We start from the raw sequence: 16,617 nt of genomic DNA on the forward strand, positions 1-16,617 counted from the left end.
GCTTTTACACTTCTGATGAAAGGTTTCTACAGTTTTTGGACCAGATAAGGTTTCCCAACATCTGATCTGCAAGAAAGGAAGCAGGGGAGTGTTGAATCATTTCTGTGGAAAGGAAAGCACAGGAGTTTAGATTTTGCTATTTTTCACCTTTCTTCCAGCACAGGGCTGGTTCTCTGTTTATGAGTACAGTCTTTATAAAGTAAAGGATGATCCTGGAAATAAGCTGTGCACTACGTCTGCTGATACACTGTGGTGAGAGGGAGAGGAGATGCTTGATCTCAAATAGGGATGACCCCATCCTTTGCTCCCATCCCTTCTTATCTTTCCTGTGTACATTCCCACTTTCCCAGCCCCACTGTCTCAATGCAAAACTACCAAACAGACTGCTGTGAAATTGCCTAAGCCTTGGGTTCATTAGCAGGTCTGCTACTCTGTAGATATGGACCAGGTTCCTGATCTAAGATAGGAGCAAGGTACCTCATTCCTCGGGGAGTGAACTGGCGGTGCTGTGTCTAATATGGATAGGAGCGTGCATGTGTGGGGTAAATCCCTCATGTGCCCCTGCTTGCTTTGTGGGGACTGGGTTTTTTTGTAGCCATGTCTTCAGGTAAATTCTTGGATGTATTGTCTCCAGCTTGTGGTTGTTGCGCTACCATGACTGAGATTTAATTCTGTAAGGACTAATTTTTTCTTTAATGATAGGGCTAACTAGAGTTTCTCTCTAGAGCCCCATGTTGTGCAATGTATCTCTGTTTACTCCAGTTTTTGTGGCCGAGCCTGAGTTTCACTGCCTTTACCTTTAAAGGCAGTGAAAGGAATTTGTACTCTGTCAGTGTTTATTTTTGGTGTTTTTATGCTGACATTTTTATTTAAGTTACTCCACATGCTGCACTCTCACAGAGTCTGACCTTTTCTTGCATTACATTCAAGCTAATTTTAAAGGCTGATACAAGATCCCTCATTCTTCAAGCTCACAAAATAATTCAATTTGCTTCCATTTACAGATGTGTATCTATGCATTATCTATCTAAATGGAATTAATTTATATAAATTAGTAAAATGGAGAGGCTTTCTGACACATGCAAGTATGTTAATAGTTTCACTTAAGGAAGATATCCAGCAGAGGAGTAAAAACATGTACAGCAAATGGAGCATAACAGGGATGTGCTAGAAGACCTGTGCCGGCTCTGAAGACATCTGCTATTGCCCTGGGGCTAGTGGCAAGCTCTTGCGTCTGAAAAAAGAAGGTGGGGAGGGAAGGAGGGATGCTCTTCAGGTGTCTGGCTGAAAATGGCAAGTTTCATGTAATACCCGATAAAGGACGATCAGCGTATGTTTTAAAGTTTATTACAGTGACTCCATTTAGGAAAGTTGTCTTAATACCAAAATAGCATCCTTGCCTCGTCCACAACCAAGTCCTGAGTGGTGGTGGGGAGAGGCAGTGTGTGGTGGGGTGGTCCCCGTGCATCTTTGGTGCACGTGCAGCCACATTTGCCAGTGACACATCTCCTCCAAATGGGGAAAAGCTGTATCTGTTCAAGCAGAAGAGTTGTGCTGCCACAGGTTTAGTCCAGAAATGGTCTTCAGGAGTCTCGTGTTTTCTCCCAAAGCACGTGGGTCAGTGGTGATTACTCATCTGTGTAGAGCAGGGCAGTGATTCAGGCTGCAGTAGTGCATGAGAACAGGCTTCCTGTCAGCAAACCCCAGCATGTCCTTCAGCCCGCGGGGACAAGGAACCGGTAATTGGGGCCTGTTTCATATGGACCGACTATTGTGCCGCCCCATCTGGGGGGAGGTGTGTCAAGGGTGTGACCTGCATGGCAACAGGCAGGCAATGAGCCTGCCCATGACCTTGACTTATTAATGCACTCAAGATTGCGGGTGATGGAAAAACTTAACAAGGGTCAGGGCTTTTTCTCACAAAGGAAGAGGAAGAAGAGACATCAAGGGGACTTGCTAAACTGCCAGAAAATAAATATTAAAACCATTTCAGGAGCTAGTACTGGAGAAGTCAGCCTGCCGGCTATTACAAGCAACATGTGCTGCCATCTCCTGGTACGGTCCTGGTGGGCTGAACGGGAGGGCCGTGGGGTGCTGTGAAGAAGCGCCGTGAGAGGCCAGGAATGGGGCTGTGCTGCTGAGAGCAGCGGATCTGCAGCGTGCTGGGTCCCCAGGTGATGGCCAGGCTGCCCCTCTGCCCCAACACCACGGTGCTCCCTTGCTGGTCCCAGTTAACGCTGCCAGTTTGTGTCTGCTGCTCGGCTGCATCCTATAATGAGTGCCCCAGGCAGTCACAGCCCTCCACGGGATTCGCTGAGGACCTTTATTTGGGATTCTGGTGCCCAGAACCTGCTGTGTGACATGGTGCACTCAGGTAACAGCCTATGCGAGCAGCAGCAGAGGACCAGCTGAGAGACGCTGGAGCTGGGTAGGTGGTTCCTGCAGAACTCTCACTGAAACCTGTTGCTGGTGATGCCTGAGGTGGCCACCTAAAAACAGCGACTAGACAAGAATAAGAGAATAATAGTAGGTATTTATTTGAAGGGCCTTCAAAGGTACACCCTGGGCAGTTAAAAGGCTACACCCAAGCTGGACCCCTGGGTCATGAGTTCTTCACCCTTTTAGAAGCTTGGTTCATTTGAATATCAGGGTTAATTCTCCAATTAGAACTTTAGTTTACCCCCCCCCCCCCCCTTTAAGATTTTAGTTTACACATTTTGGGCCTAGAACAATCTAGGTGTCCTTGGAGAGCAAACTATGTCTAACCAGCATGAGAGAACAGCAGCTAACAGGCCACTAGAAACTTCAGTTACACACTAGGCAGCACAGGATTTGAAAAATATAAAGTTAAAACCTAAGGCGTCATTCACCCTGACCCAGCTCAGTGTCCAGGCTGGCTGTGTGACTGAGCAGTTATCACAAAAGGAAAGCCAGGGTGATGCCTAGTACACCAGTGCACAGAACATTTCCAGGCGAGCCTGGAGTCAGATTACTCACTGGGAAGTCATCCTGCATCTCCCGGTGGAATCACTAGCACTCAGCCTCCTTGGCGGATGCAGGAGTTTCCTAGCTATTTTGTAGGGAGTGGGAGGAGTATTTTGACTCTGCTAGTTGTTTCGTACAGATGGAGTCTGCTGGGAAACCACAAAGGCACTGTATTACTCTGCCATGAATAGCACAAATGACTGGAAAATACATATAAGATGGTTTTGCAGAAAGGTTCAATGTTACTGTGGTTATCGGGGTCAGAAGGAAGCAGAGATTCCCCAGCTGCACTGCAACCATGTCGCCCAGAGCTGGGCAGGGCTGGCAGGGCTCCCATGCACCTCTCCAAGGCTGCTGAGCTGTATTGCTGCTCAGTGCCAATCCTGGCTGGACAGACCTAGGCTAGTCCAAAGGTAGAATGTGGTTAGGCACACCCCCTGCTCCTCTGCAGCACTCCGTTGGCCCCTGCCACGGGGATAGGGAACTGTGTCCAGGAACCTTGCTGCTGCTGCTGTTCTGAGCGTGCACTGCACAAGCACGTGTTGCCTGGCTGCCCTGGCAGCGGGGAGCAGCCTGTAAAAGACAAACTGCTGTCCCCTCTTCTGCACATGCTTTGTGCTGCACTGGTGGAGCTCCACTGCACTAACACTCATCAGCTGTGAGCGCAGGGGAGCAGGACACACAAAAATGCTACGCCTCTGCAGAAAGGTGCAGGGCCTTCCTTACGTGAAACGGGTTAGTGAGCTACTGTGTAGTAAACCAACATTTTGGAAAAGGAGTCTGCATCTAACACTGCCAAGCATTAACTCTTGCCTGACATACCTGGGATGGCTCTTCTGTGGCAGTAATAATTTCTGGTGACCTATAACAGAACGCCCCCTTCCCCACCCCACTGCCACCTCAGTTTTACAGGGGTCTGTCTATTCAAATAAGGACTTCAGGCAGGAAGGGGAAGCAGTCCTTCCCCAGCTCCCCACCTTAAAGCCTTTTGTGAAGGTGACCAGCCTTTCAAAAACCAACTCTGCTTTTTTAGTACTGTGATGTAAGTTAGTAATTTTTAGTACTGAGATAAAAGCCTGTGAAGGTCCTCCACCCATGAAAAACAAATGAACTAACCCAAGTGGGACTGAGAGCAGTGCCAGACATTTCCAGGTCGGTGATGCCTTTCTTGGAAATAAGACAGTGTGGGAACAGAAACATTGTTTCTGTTTCCAGAGCAATTACAACGGGAGGACTAAAAGATCATTCACCTGCTGCTGAACATGGATACACCTGCTAGGTGAGGTAGCTTTTACGCAGGTGGCATGGCCATGTACCTGTTTCTTGCATGTGAGGGAGTGGCCCAGACTCTTCTGTGGTTACTACTTGGTCAGCCTTACAAAACACTGACTCCAGCACACCAGGTAACTATGGACTTTTGTTTTGTTTTCTTTCTGCATATTATGTACTACAGAAATGCAACATTCAGGCTCAGTCAAGTAACAAAGAGGAAGACATTCAAAACTAACCATAAAATAAATTGTAGAAAGCAGATTTTATATGACAGTACACATGCAGCTTGCAAAAGAATAAAGACAGTGAACAGATATTAAAACACATTTCCATACAGAGACAGCTTATGCAGCAATTTACAAGTTTAACCTCTGGCTGGAGTATGCAAGCCCTTTAAAGCTGGCATTCAAATTACCACTAGCTTAATCAGCCATACTTACTTAAGTACACAGCAAAATTTAACTTAATGTTTACATTCACTAGCCATCCAATCCAGCATCAAGGCACTTTCCTTGTTGGTACATCTGTTCCTGTGTCGCACACCTCCGCTTACCTGGATGCATATATTGGCACAGCAAACTGGGTGACCAGTAACTTCTTATCCCCAAATAAAAGCAGTTGGTTACTAGACAATCCCTGGCTGTATCAAAGTGTCAGGCTATAGGTGACACTGTAAACAAAACTGGTGTGTTAAAAAAAACACGACAAGTTGACTGGATCCATTACCAAATGTGCTTTGATGATGAAAAATGATGGGTGGTATCAGTTCCCACACTGCAGAGAATGCACATCTGCCACGCCCGTGATGCCTGGAGAACAGCTGACACTTTAGTCTGAGCAGGAGGATGTGGATGAGGAGCTTTCCAGCCATCAGTCAATGGTTGTGCCATAAGTGTTTTTCATCTATTGTTACAGAAGTGTGCTTCTGCAGAGTAGCAATGACATTATTGCATATATCCCCTTCAGGTTGTCTTTGCAAATAAATACAAGTACTGGCTAAGGCTGCATTCTGGGAGGTGCTTGCTGCCCACCCTCTCTCTGCACTACAGTTGAGAGGCAGGGAAGCAGACAATTGTTGAAATCTGGCCCTTCATTATTATTTTTAGGTTTGTTTTATCAAATCTTGTGGCCTTAGAAATGCATCCTTGTGCATTAAGTCAGCACAGCTTTTATTTTCAAGAATGGCTCAGATTGCACAAGTCCTACAAACGAAGCAACAGTGAAAGCAAATCAAATACACAGGAATTTTAGCTTTTGTTTGCTTGTTTTACTAATGCTTTCACTTTAAAGGAAGAGAAATGGGAATTCATGAGTCCAATGCAAAATACTTAATTTCAACCTCCTCCAGACTGTTGTATTTATACCTCCACTTTACTGCAGTTTTCTGGATCAAAAGCAAAGCTGAAGACTCGGGTTGGCTGCAATTCCCTAACAGGTGTTTCATGAGAAAAGACTCAACATTTTTATATGAACTTCTCCTGTATAACATTACAAGCAACTCCTGGAACTTAAAATGGCTGTGTGAATCCATCCTTGCAGACAGACAAGAGGTTACAGGGATTAATGAACTCTTACAGTTGATCAGTCAAGAGAACTTTTTAACACAGTTAAAGGAATGCATTCAAATAACAGTTATTCTCAACTACAATCACTGTTTAATGGGGAAAATAACTAGTGTATTTAGTCCCATTTAATGCACATGAATTACGATGTAAAATGTGTATGTCCTGGAGTGGGGCAGACTATTAACAATGTGACAGTCTTTGGAGTTTCAGATCCCACTGAGAAGTCAACTCCATAGCAGCATATACTGATATGGATCTTGGGTATTTGAGACCTGGCTCTAATTATTAAACAAGCTCAGTTACTGAATTTAAACCAGCACAGTGATCCCCACCTACTGGGCATACTGATATAAGTTTTAACCACCTGACAAAGCTCACAAAGGTGAAAGCTCCAAGCCCCACCCAGGTGACAGGGCTTCTCCAGAACCCAAGAATGGGATTCAGCCCTTGCATGCAAACTCCCTCATGCCCCCAGGGCCAAGGTTTTTTCCAGTTTTTGCCAGGCTCCTGTACCACAGACAAGCAAATACTTGTCATAAACTCTCCAGAACAAAGTTTAAAAAAATTTTTGCTCTGCTGTGCTTGTGCTGCCACATTAAGGCTTAACAGGCAGCTCAGTTTTCTACAGTAGCATGTATGAAACAATCCCAACAATTTCGCTACAGCGGGAGAGGATATTCCTAGACTATCTGCCCTTGAAGTGAGCCAACACACTTCAGAAAACAATACCAATCATCTCCTGGTCTAACAGAACCACCACAATAGAACTACAAAGGTAATATATTCACTTCTCTTGTAAACAGAGGAGCATTAGCCAGCTTGCATTTAAGAGGTTTTTCAAATATGCTAATATATTTCTACTAGCCTCCCTTCCCTACCACCAAATTAACAGTTCTTACAACTATTCTTCCACCTGTACCTGAAAAATTCCAGTCCAGGAAATCAAGATGGACATGAAAGTGTCTATACTGAAATGTGACTTTAATAATGCCTTTATTTTGTTACATGCACCAATAGCTATTGGTGAAGGGGGGGGTGGGGGGGGAGGGAGAAAACTTTAGTTACTGTGTTAGGGCCAAGCTCAGAAAATTTCAGTGGATTGATGTAATCACACTACAGATACTCTTAAAAACCTGTATGCAACTGTTTGATACAATTAGATTCTTACAGTCCAAAGTACAAAAAATCTTGTTAAACCCTGAACACTGCATGATATATTTGGCACATAGGTTTATGAACTAGCTGTAAACCTGTTATTCGTATGTATTGTGGCTTCTACAAGCTGTTCACCCCCAAGGAGCTCCTGCTTAGTCTTTAGTATTTCAGCCCTAGATATATGCACTATCTCAAAAGAGAGCATGTCACTGCCAGCAGCCAGAACTCTCTCTAGGCTCCACTCCTGCACAATTCTGTGAGTTTATTAGCACTGGCCCATAAACAACAATGAAAGATGCCAGAAGTGACAGACCAGAACTCTTGTTAGCACACACTTTAAAAATGAGAATCTCTTTATGCTGCTTTAACATTAGTTAAGTCCTGAATGGTCCATGATTAACAGCAACTGAGAAGAAAACACCTCCCCTTTACAGAAAGGCAAGTAGCAACTTAAGGAATACCTGACATTCTCCCTCAAGTAACATATGCTATCAAAAGTTAGTATTACTGAATCACAAGAACATAATTAAAAAAAATCATCAGCATGTTTTTGAAAACATCCAGACCTTTGCAGCAATGTTTAGACTGTGTAGCCAGGTTGTGGCCTACAATGTTTCAGAGATGAGAAGATGGATTAAATGCACATGGCTGCTGGGCAGTTCTAATAAGCATGCACACTGCTCAACAGAGACTTTCCCTTCTACTCGTGGTTTCTACAGTCACTGTGAAGTTTGCATAGAGAAGATAACCCATCCCCCACTAAGTAACTGCTATTTTTTTCCAAGAGGAATACATTCTGAAAAAGGAATGCTCCCTCAACCTCCGAAAAATGAAAGATGGTCTCTGCTGTCTCATGTCAGCACAGTTCTCATTATGCCTTTGCCCTCTGGGAGGGAGTTTGAAGGTGCTGAGGTGTAGTGGGGTGAAAAGGAAGAGGACTGATCTGAAGAGAGATGTAATTATAGTAAACTGCAACACAGCCTTTTAGTTTTTTTAAAAAAGTGCTTAGATACAGAAAAATACTGTCAGGAGAAAGGAATTGTGGAATACTGAAATGTTATTAAAGATTCTGCATTCTTTGTCTATTTAAATATTCCAGACTTCAAGAGGTAATATTACGAAGTTACTCTTGCACTTAATTTCTTTGTAACAAAAGCAGAAGACACATGTGGACATTTACATGTATACCCATCCTTCCATGCAAGCTTGCAGACAAGGACAAGGGAAGATGAAATGATACTGACACCTGCCATTCAAGGACTTTTAGCAAGTGCTCTGCAGAACAGCAGTACCAGAGGTCACAGCACAAAAGGTTTCAGGTGGTCTTCAATACATAGTTACTTTGCTGAAGGAGAAATAAAACACTTGTTTTAGTCTCACAAAACAGCATTTAGTGTTTTGAAATGAAGTTTTAGTAGTGTCAGATTAGAAAGCTGACTAGCCTGCATTAGATTTAAAATTAATTAAAAAAAAAATCTTTAAAGAGTGCCATAACATTTCTGGTTATCACTGGAGAAGGTGTTATTGTAATGCTATTTAATTTTTGTTTAAGCACTGGCAGAGGAAGTTTCCAAGAAATGTAGCTTCTTCAAAAAAATGTGAACTGTATGACCAGGAAAAAGTGAGGCATTAAGAAAAAAAAGTATGGAATTTTAACAACCACTTAAGTGTTTTTTGTGGCTCATGATTGCTAACAGATACATACTACCAGCAAAGTTCAAGTTCAGAATACAGGTTTTGGTTTTAGTTCCAAGAGTGTCAATGACTTCAATGCGTTGGCTGCTTTCAGGTTCAAGGATGTCCTGCAGTATTAGCAGTGAGGTTAGAGCACACTAATAGCTGCAGTCTGTCAGGAGGAAGGTCATATTCCCTTTCTCCTGAGTACTTAGAAAAATGGTAAAAGCTTACAGCTTGTTACTTGAGCTGTACACAGCAAAGGTGCACTTATTAAACAAAGGCATATATGACCACAGAAGTTTCATATAATCAGTGATTGGGGCACAAAGCCTTTAAATAACTTCTGACCTGTGCTGTCATCTGATTTCCAAACTTTTGAATATGAGACTGAATTGCTGTGCGTGAAGTTGCAAGGCACATTTTTTAGGCCAAATTACTCTATAGTTCATGTGTACACTTATCTAAATATAGGTAAAGTATCAATTACTATAGTAGCATTCAGATTCAAGCAATCTTGGTGTTTTCCTATTTGTACACCATAGCAAGTTCTATTTAATTTTTGTAATTTTTAAACAGGGATGAACATGACTTGCAGGTCTGGTAAGCTGAAAACTGAGGCACTGGGCCACATCAAAATCAGTAAGTCAATTGAAAAGTGTATCACACAAGTATTCTTCCATGTCAGAATACTGAGCTTCAGTCTTTCTTTTGCACAAAGCTACACTGTGCAACTAGAGCTGGCTTTTTAGGCTTGTACATTGTCACCTATTGAAGTATTTCTTCTAGGCTGATGCGGGTATTTAAAACTTGCCCTTTTCAGTCAGTGAAATTCTGTTATGAAAAGACACAAAACCCTCAATGTAGCAAAAAGGCTCGTTCAGCTATCCAGATGTAAGATTTTATGTAGTGCATAAAAGTAAATCTCCTGTAGGTCTGGACTGGAAAATTTCCACAAAAACAGTCCTTTTTGTATTTTGTCAAATTAGTCTCCACTTAATTTCAGTATTTCTATCTGCAGTCGGATAAAAATACCTAGCTTACTTTATCAGAAACACAGGGGAACATGTGAACAGGCACTAATGACGGCCTAAACAGAGCCAGTCTTTTCTCACTGAGGCATATAGCCCCCTTGTCTCACAGTCTGTGGGAGGTAACTTTTTGGCATGTCATCAACTGACAGTGGATTTTCTTCCACTGTTTCAGGTCTCACAGTTTGTCCTTCAGTACATGTCTGTAAAATATTTGATAGAGCAGCTTCCTGGGTATTTTTTGCCATCCCAAGGCCCAATGGCTGTGAACTCTGACCTGAGACCTGCAGTTGAACAAATCCAACAAGATCTCCCTCACTAGCATGAGTAGTTTGCTTTGCTCTTTCAAAGCATGGCCTGTCTATGTTGTTTTCATCCTGACCACCATTTTGTCTGAAATACTGCTGCCTCTGAGCTGCACTGTCAGCTCCTCCAGCGTGATCCTCTGATCTCTCTTCTGAATCTAGCAGTGGCTGAGTTGACTCAGACCTTGAAAAGACTTGCACAGGTGTCTGGTCTCTGTAGCCATTAAGTACTACAGTTGAATACTGTACAGTGCTTGAAGTGTTCTGTGTTGTTTCGCCTTCATCACTGTCAGAGACGCTTTGCCTAGGAGAAGACATGCACGAGGATCCTCCAATGCCACTGCTGTGCCCTTCTGAAGTACTTTTTTCTTTTTTAAGCAAGTCAAAGGGTTTTAGATCTTGTTCTGAAAAAGACTTCTTGTCGTCAGCTTCTATTTCTACGACGCTTACATCTGTAAAGCTGCCTTCTGGGTACATCTGATTTTTGGAGTTAAAGTTATGCTGAAAGAAAGAGATGTATGTTGCCTAAGAGGAAGGTTATATTAAAAATCAAAATCCTCATTAAATACATTAATTTTTATTCTGTAATGCCTTTCAGTTTCTTCACGTAAGTTTTCTCTTTACTAAGTCTGGCAATATCTCCAAAGCATGTGTTAAAAAATGAAGGATACAGCTTTGTTTCCAATACAGAGTCTTAATTATGCAACTATTCTAAAATCATAGTGGATGTGTGAGCAAGTCTTTGCTCTCATTTTTCTAATGAGCTGTAAACATAGAAATATTTGCTGTACAGCACAGGAACATTCTATACTGAGAATCATACATTACTTCAAATAATGTATTCAACATCAGAATACTTCTTCACAGAAATTAGCCACAATTTGTTGAACAGAATTTGCCTGGTCATTCACCCCATGTGCAGCATAAATGTTGCTGCCATCTTCTCATTCATGACTGAACTGTGCAAACAAGTCACTTCAAGGTTTTAAGAATGTTTACTTAATTGTTTACTTAAGAATTGTTTACTTAATCCTGATTTCCCATGAGTGAACAAAGAAATGAGTACTTGACTCTTCCACCTAGTAAACTGGATCTAACTCACAAATGTAAAGCCCATGCTAGACCATCAGTTTGTGGTAAGAGCTATGTATTTCTAACACTGAAGCTACAGATAAAATAAAGTGTTCTAACCATATTCTATCACAATGTCAATGAAACTTAATATTCAGGTTTTTCCTTGAAATCTGCGTGTGCTAGAAGACAGAAGACTCCCACCCGTTAGTTTGACTGAAACCTTGCAGACTAGGAAGATACAGGATGCAGAAAGGCGAGTATTACCTTAGCTGGAACTTGGGGAGACCACTGAGCAATGTTACTCTTGGATGGATCAGGTACAATAGGCCAGATATGTTTTTTAATTCTGTAAAGGATTAAAAATCGAATTAAGTCACAAGATGCACTCCCCAAATTCCCTGTTCATAACAACTACAGCAGAATCCAGGACACCACTCTCTTACATAGCAATTTTGCATTCCAAATAAGAATGCTTCCTGGGCTACATTTCATCTCTGTATGAGGCTGTACTACTTAGCAAAACACAGCACTGCACTCAACTCCTCCACACAATAGATGTAGCTATGAATGTAAAGCAAAACAACAAATGGTAACAGTTAGTGAGAGATTTTCAAATTTATAGCACTCTAGAACCTATAGAGCTATTACTTATGTAGAATTTATGATGCATGCCAGTATGAAAATACAATCCTGCTTCTTTTTAAGTAACTATGAATACCAAAGGTCAAAATCTAAGCTAATTTCACAGTTAAAGTGAAAATATTTGGAAGAAAAACTTGCTTTGGAATTCTTAAGAACATACTATTACTTAAAACCAGAAGCTTCTGTTGATACGTCACCTCCAACTAAACCAGATTTGAAACTGATGCACCTATATTGCTCTTCATAAACAGACTCCAACAACAGTTCCTCTGTAGGACAACTCTGAAGATGGGCTTTCCAACTGATATCCATTAGGAACTAATTTTAGGAGCAGCAGGGAGGAAGGAAAGAAAAAAGGAAGGAAAAGGGCACAAAATGCTGTCTTTAATTAGAAAGAAAGGATAGTAGACATGGGACACAGGAGAGGGGCTATGCCTTGCCAAGAGAAACACTGCAGCAATGACATCTTGATTAAAGCCACAGAAAAGAGCTTTGGGGTGGGGGAGCAGGAGGAGGCAGGTTGCTTCCCAGCAGACAGTGAACAGACACAGAGCTACTGGAGATCAAGGTGTCTGCCTAATTTTTTATGGTCATGAAGCTTAACGTTTGTTAATGCTGTAATTAAATAGCCCAAATGCAGCAAAGAGATCTCCTGTGCTTCACAAACTAGAGACCATCATTCCACTCACAGGATGACTAAGAAACACAGACAATATATCCTGATCAAAAGCTAACAAAGCTACTCCTAACTATGTCCAGAAAGAAAAGCACAAATTTTCTTGCAGGATTGAATCATGGAACATTTAGTGAGTGTATAATTAACAGAAAGAAATTGTCAGAAAAAAAGTGTCAGAAGAGGCCCTGATTTCTCAAGGAAAACTCAGAAGTTTTTAAAACCAATCACTACATGCATGTTTTAACTTTTTTTCTGATCTAACTGCAGAATACTTAACTGGTCTGTTATAAATTACTGACATTTCTTTTATGCTGAGAAATATAAGAGAAGGAGTTCACTTGTACTTACAAGTCACGTTTGTTAAAGCAAAACAGAACTCCAAGGAGCACAATCAACAGGAATGCCAGACACACAGGTACAACTATGGCTTCAATTTCTCCTTTTCCTGAAGGAGGTGAAAAGAAGCAGTTATAGCCCACTCTGGCATTTAAGGAACTCAGCAGCAGTACATACTTCCAAAGGGTCAGGGAGAACCTGAAACTGAAACACCTCAATGCTCAAAGCTTTACATTCAGAAGAACCCTTTCACCATATGAAAACATGAAAAGCTCTGTCCTGACAATCTAGGGCCTTGCATCAACAAAAAATATGGGTTGATCTAGAAGTTGCAATACTGACAGAGCAAATAATTTTGTAGCTTGGGCAGGTATGACAGTAACATCTTTGTCAATTCATCTGCTGCCCAGGTATTTCAGTGCCCTGGTAGCTGTCATAACATGGTCATGGTCAAAAAAGTAAACAAAGTCACTACTCATCCATCAGCTTACTCTATATATGAAGATCTCCTCTGCCTACAAACATCAAAGTTTGCATTATTGTTAGGTATTCCTTCCAATGTTATACATACTCCTAAGTAAACCTTAGAGAATGCTTAGGGAAGAGCAACACTATACAGAAAAAAAGCCTCTGCTAAATTTAAGTAGAGCATCTTTCACAATTAAATTCAGTTAGTAATGTTGTTCTTACCCTTACATATAAGAAGCACTCTAAAGCTGAACATAACAAACTATTCAAAATGAGTCTCTGTAAAGACTAGCAAATTTTCATAGTGATATGAAAGAATGTGGAAGGGCTGTGAGAATGGTATATGCTGACTGGTACCTACATGAACAGATCAAGATACAAGCACACCTCTCTACAGCTTCTTTAGGACACCTTATCAGGATTAAAACAAAAACTCTGACTAAGAGTAGGTGCCACTGGACACCAAAAGAGACAAGGGCACTGAGTAAATCCTAATGACTCATGAAAAGTCAGGGCAAAACAATATTATAACCTAAAGTATACACAAACCACATCCAAAACGGCATGCTTAATAACATAAGTTAATGAGGTTTGCAGAGGATATCTTGTTCTCTATATAATCAGAAAAATCCTGACTAAACTATCTCTTTGTGAATGAGCACTAGACAAGTCACCCAGGTATCATGCAGATTGCAAGCGGACTGAAACTCTAAAATAAAATCACCTTCCCCTCCTAACACATCTTGCACAGAGCCCTGCTGTATTGTTGCAACATTAATTCCTACTTCTACCAATTGTGCCTTACCAAATTTTTGTGTAGTAAATGTGAAATCGGGACCAGTCCTGCTTCCATTATCTGTGGATGCCATCATCCGCACAGTATACAGTGTGTCACTGGTTAGAGAGGAAAGGGTATACTCTGTCTTGGAAGGATCCACTGTCACAACTAAAGAGATGAAGAAATTTACACTAATTTTCTGTACAATTTATTACATCTCCACAAAAACATTAAGACATCAAGACTTCAGATGTGAAAGGTAGTTTTAATAGAGTGCATAGCAGATGGAAAATATAACAGTCCAAGACTACAAACTCATACAAGAAATGCTGAGATCCATTTGTTTCTGTTTAATTTAGTCTCTTTCTATATTTAATTTCCTGTGAAATTTTTTTCCCCAGAATGCACCTACAAACTAAACTGGCAGTATAATTGAAGCTTAAAGGTGTCTAGTAAGCCAAATACACAGCGCTAATGAGGAACTGCTAGTACTGACTAGAAAAAAAACAAGGTAAGGAATTGTAAGACATAGGTATATGCAAGTACCTGTCTCTTCCAATTTAAGCATATCTAAAAATTAAAGTTTTGATAGTGCCAGCTCCCTGTAGTAGTAGCCTGCAGGTCATACACATTATTGAAAACTAAGACGCACTTAAAACAAAATGATCTACATCAGTACTATACTGACCTACAGCTCCAGGAGGATTAAAAAACTCCTCCCCACTTCCTTTTTTTAAGGTTTTATCCTGGTTAAATGCAGTCAACTCCTTTTGTATCTTGAATGGTCTGCCATCATCTTGAATACCACCATCTCATTCTATATTTAGATAGCAATATGGGAGCACAGGACTCACAAATCAGCTGTCACAAACTAAACTCAGTACCCTGCTATACACAGACTGAATGTTCTGAATTCTTTACTAGGGACTTTCTGGTCTATATGGAGGAGAATTATGGCTCAGACACCAGCTTTATGTTCTCAGAACAGATTGTCAGCTATAACTGATTCTGTGTATTTTTTCAGGAACAAATATTAGGAAGGAGACAGATGAAACAATTCAATGCCACAAAACACTTCTCTGTTTTCTGGTACCTGTTTCATTTCCATCAATAGTTTTGTAAAGTATTGTGTAATTTCGGATAAATCCATTTTGTTCCTCAATTGTGAGATGGTTCCATGTCAAAACAGCTTCAGCTTTTCCTACTTTTTTTGTCTGAACAGTAGGTCCTTTTGAAGGACCTGTAATGGGAGATGAAGATTAGTTTTTGCTTGGCAACCTTGCATTCACAGAAGCAGCATATTAACAAGCACTGAACTGTTACAGCATAAAAACTTCAATGGAATAGTTTGACTAATTCATCTGGAAAGCACTGTTTTCAGACAACATAAAAACTACAAAGATATTTTAAAAAAGAAACATTCAGGAAAACAGATATGAAAAGAATAATCAGCAGGTTATGGGAAACCTTCAACTTAAGTCTTGATTTCACACTTGGAATTTAAAATAAATCTGCATATAAATATCATTATTATATATTATAAATATATATTAATATATGTTACAATAGCTCTTTGGTTTTGCAACTCTTTCTGCGAACATCTCTTGTCTGTTTCTTTTTAAAAGCTCTAATTGCATGAATTAGGCAAACCAAAAGCTGTATTTCTCCCTCTTTGCTTCTGCTGGTGATACCAGCTTTGCAGCTACCATTTGCCACTTTCAGAGCTATTGAAATGCTGGATTGCCCGTGCTACCTCTCTAGGCTGCCCGAGGCTTTCTAAGGTATTGAACTACGAGCCTAGCAGGTAAAAAGCTGTAAGTATATTTCCACAGTTATATACTATAAATATATCATTGAAATAACAAATTCATGTCTAATTATCTGATAGAAGTTGGAAAAACAAAGAGCCAGTCACAGACATCTGTTTAGCTCCCAAACACTGTAAAAAAGCAGAATGGATGATAACAGAAGGGAAAAGATCAATGATGTCACCTGACTCTCAAGTATTAAACCATTTTTCATTACACAGTCCACATTAAAGCATGTTTCTTTTATTCTTTTGTCAAAAAGCACAGTATGTGCTTCAAGGTGATGATTTCGTACTTACGATCTTGCTGAAGATAAGCCTTCACAGACTCTCCACTTCCCTGACCATCAGCATACAGAGGGTACACAGTTATCAAGTAACACTTGAAAGGCTTTATACCTAATAAAAGGAATTTAAAAGGTGTTGTTTCACAGACAGTCAAATTGCTCACCATCCTTCTCATTTACTTTAGATATAGGCTTGTGAGTTCTGGTAGTTTAACTAGGTGCACTTGTATCTAAAGCAGCTGAGTATTTTCTAGAGCTCATTGATATACTGCTCCAAAATATTAACTAAAGGAACAACAAAATGGTTCACACTGAAATCTAAAATTTAGTAAAAAGACTTCAGAGAAGTCAGGGTGGTTTTTTCTAATTTATTTTAAATAAAAAGCCTTTATTTGTCTGTAGCATGAACTCCCAAAATTACTGATTTCAGAGACTGATCATAATCGCAAAAGAACAGTAAAGCTGATCAAGTTGCACTGTTTGAACTGAGTGACCAAAGATTTTGATTTTGAAAGAACTCAGCCTTTTCACTATTTTCATGGCTTCCAAGAATGACAAGTCT

The 16,617-nt window shown here is 40.7% G+C and overlaps 1 protein-coding gene across 1 annotated transcript in view; it reads right to left on the minus strand.

Annotated features, from left to right (window-relative positions):
* Positions 1-4,393: 4,393 nt before the first annotated feature.
* IL6ST (interleukin 6 cytokine family signal transducer) overlaps positions 4,394-16,617 on the minus strand; it is a 33,208-nt gene continuing 20,984 nt past the window's right edge. The window contains exons 11-16 of the mRNA XM_069002439.1: positions 16,069-16,167; positions 15,055-15,201; positions 13,989-14,129; positions 12,728-12,824; positions 11,326-11,407; positions 4,394-10,488 (exon numbers count right to left, since the gene is read on the minus strand). Coding sequence (XP_068858540.1) covers positions 9,763-10,488; positions 11,326-11,407; positions 12,728-12,824; positions 13,989-14,129; positions 15,055-15,201; positions 16,069-16,167 — 1,292 coding nt within the window. The 3' untranslated portion in view covers positions 4,394-9,762. The remainder of the gene's footprint in view (positions 10,489-11,325; positions 11,408-12,727; positions 12,825-13,988; positions 14,130-15,054; positions 15,202-16,068; positions 16,168-16,617) is intronic.

The sequence above is a fragment of the Aphelocoma coerulescens genome (assembly GCF_041296385.1).
Source record: "Aphelocoma coerulescens isolate FSJ_1873_10779 chromosome Z unlocalized genomic scaffold, UR_Acoe_1.0 ChrZ, whole genome shotgun sequence".
Lineage (NCBI taxonomy): Eukaryota > Metazoa > Chordata > Aves > Passeriformes > Corvidae > Aphelocoma > Aphelocoma coerulescens.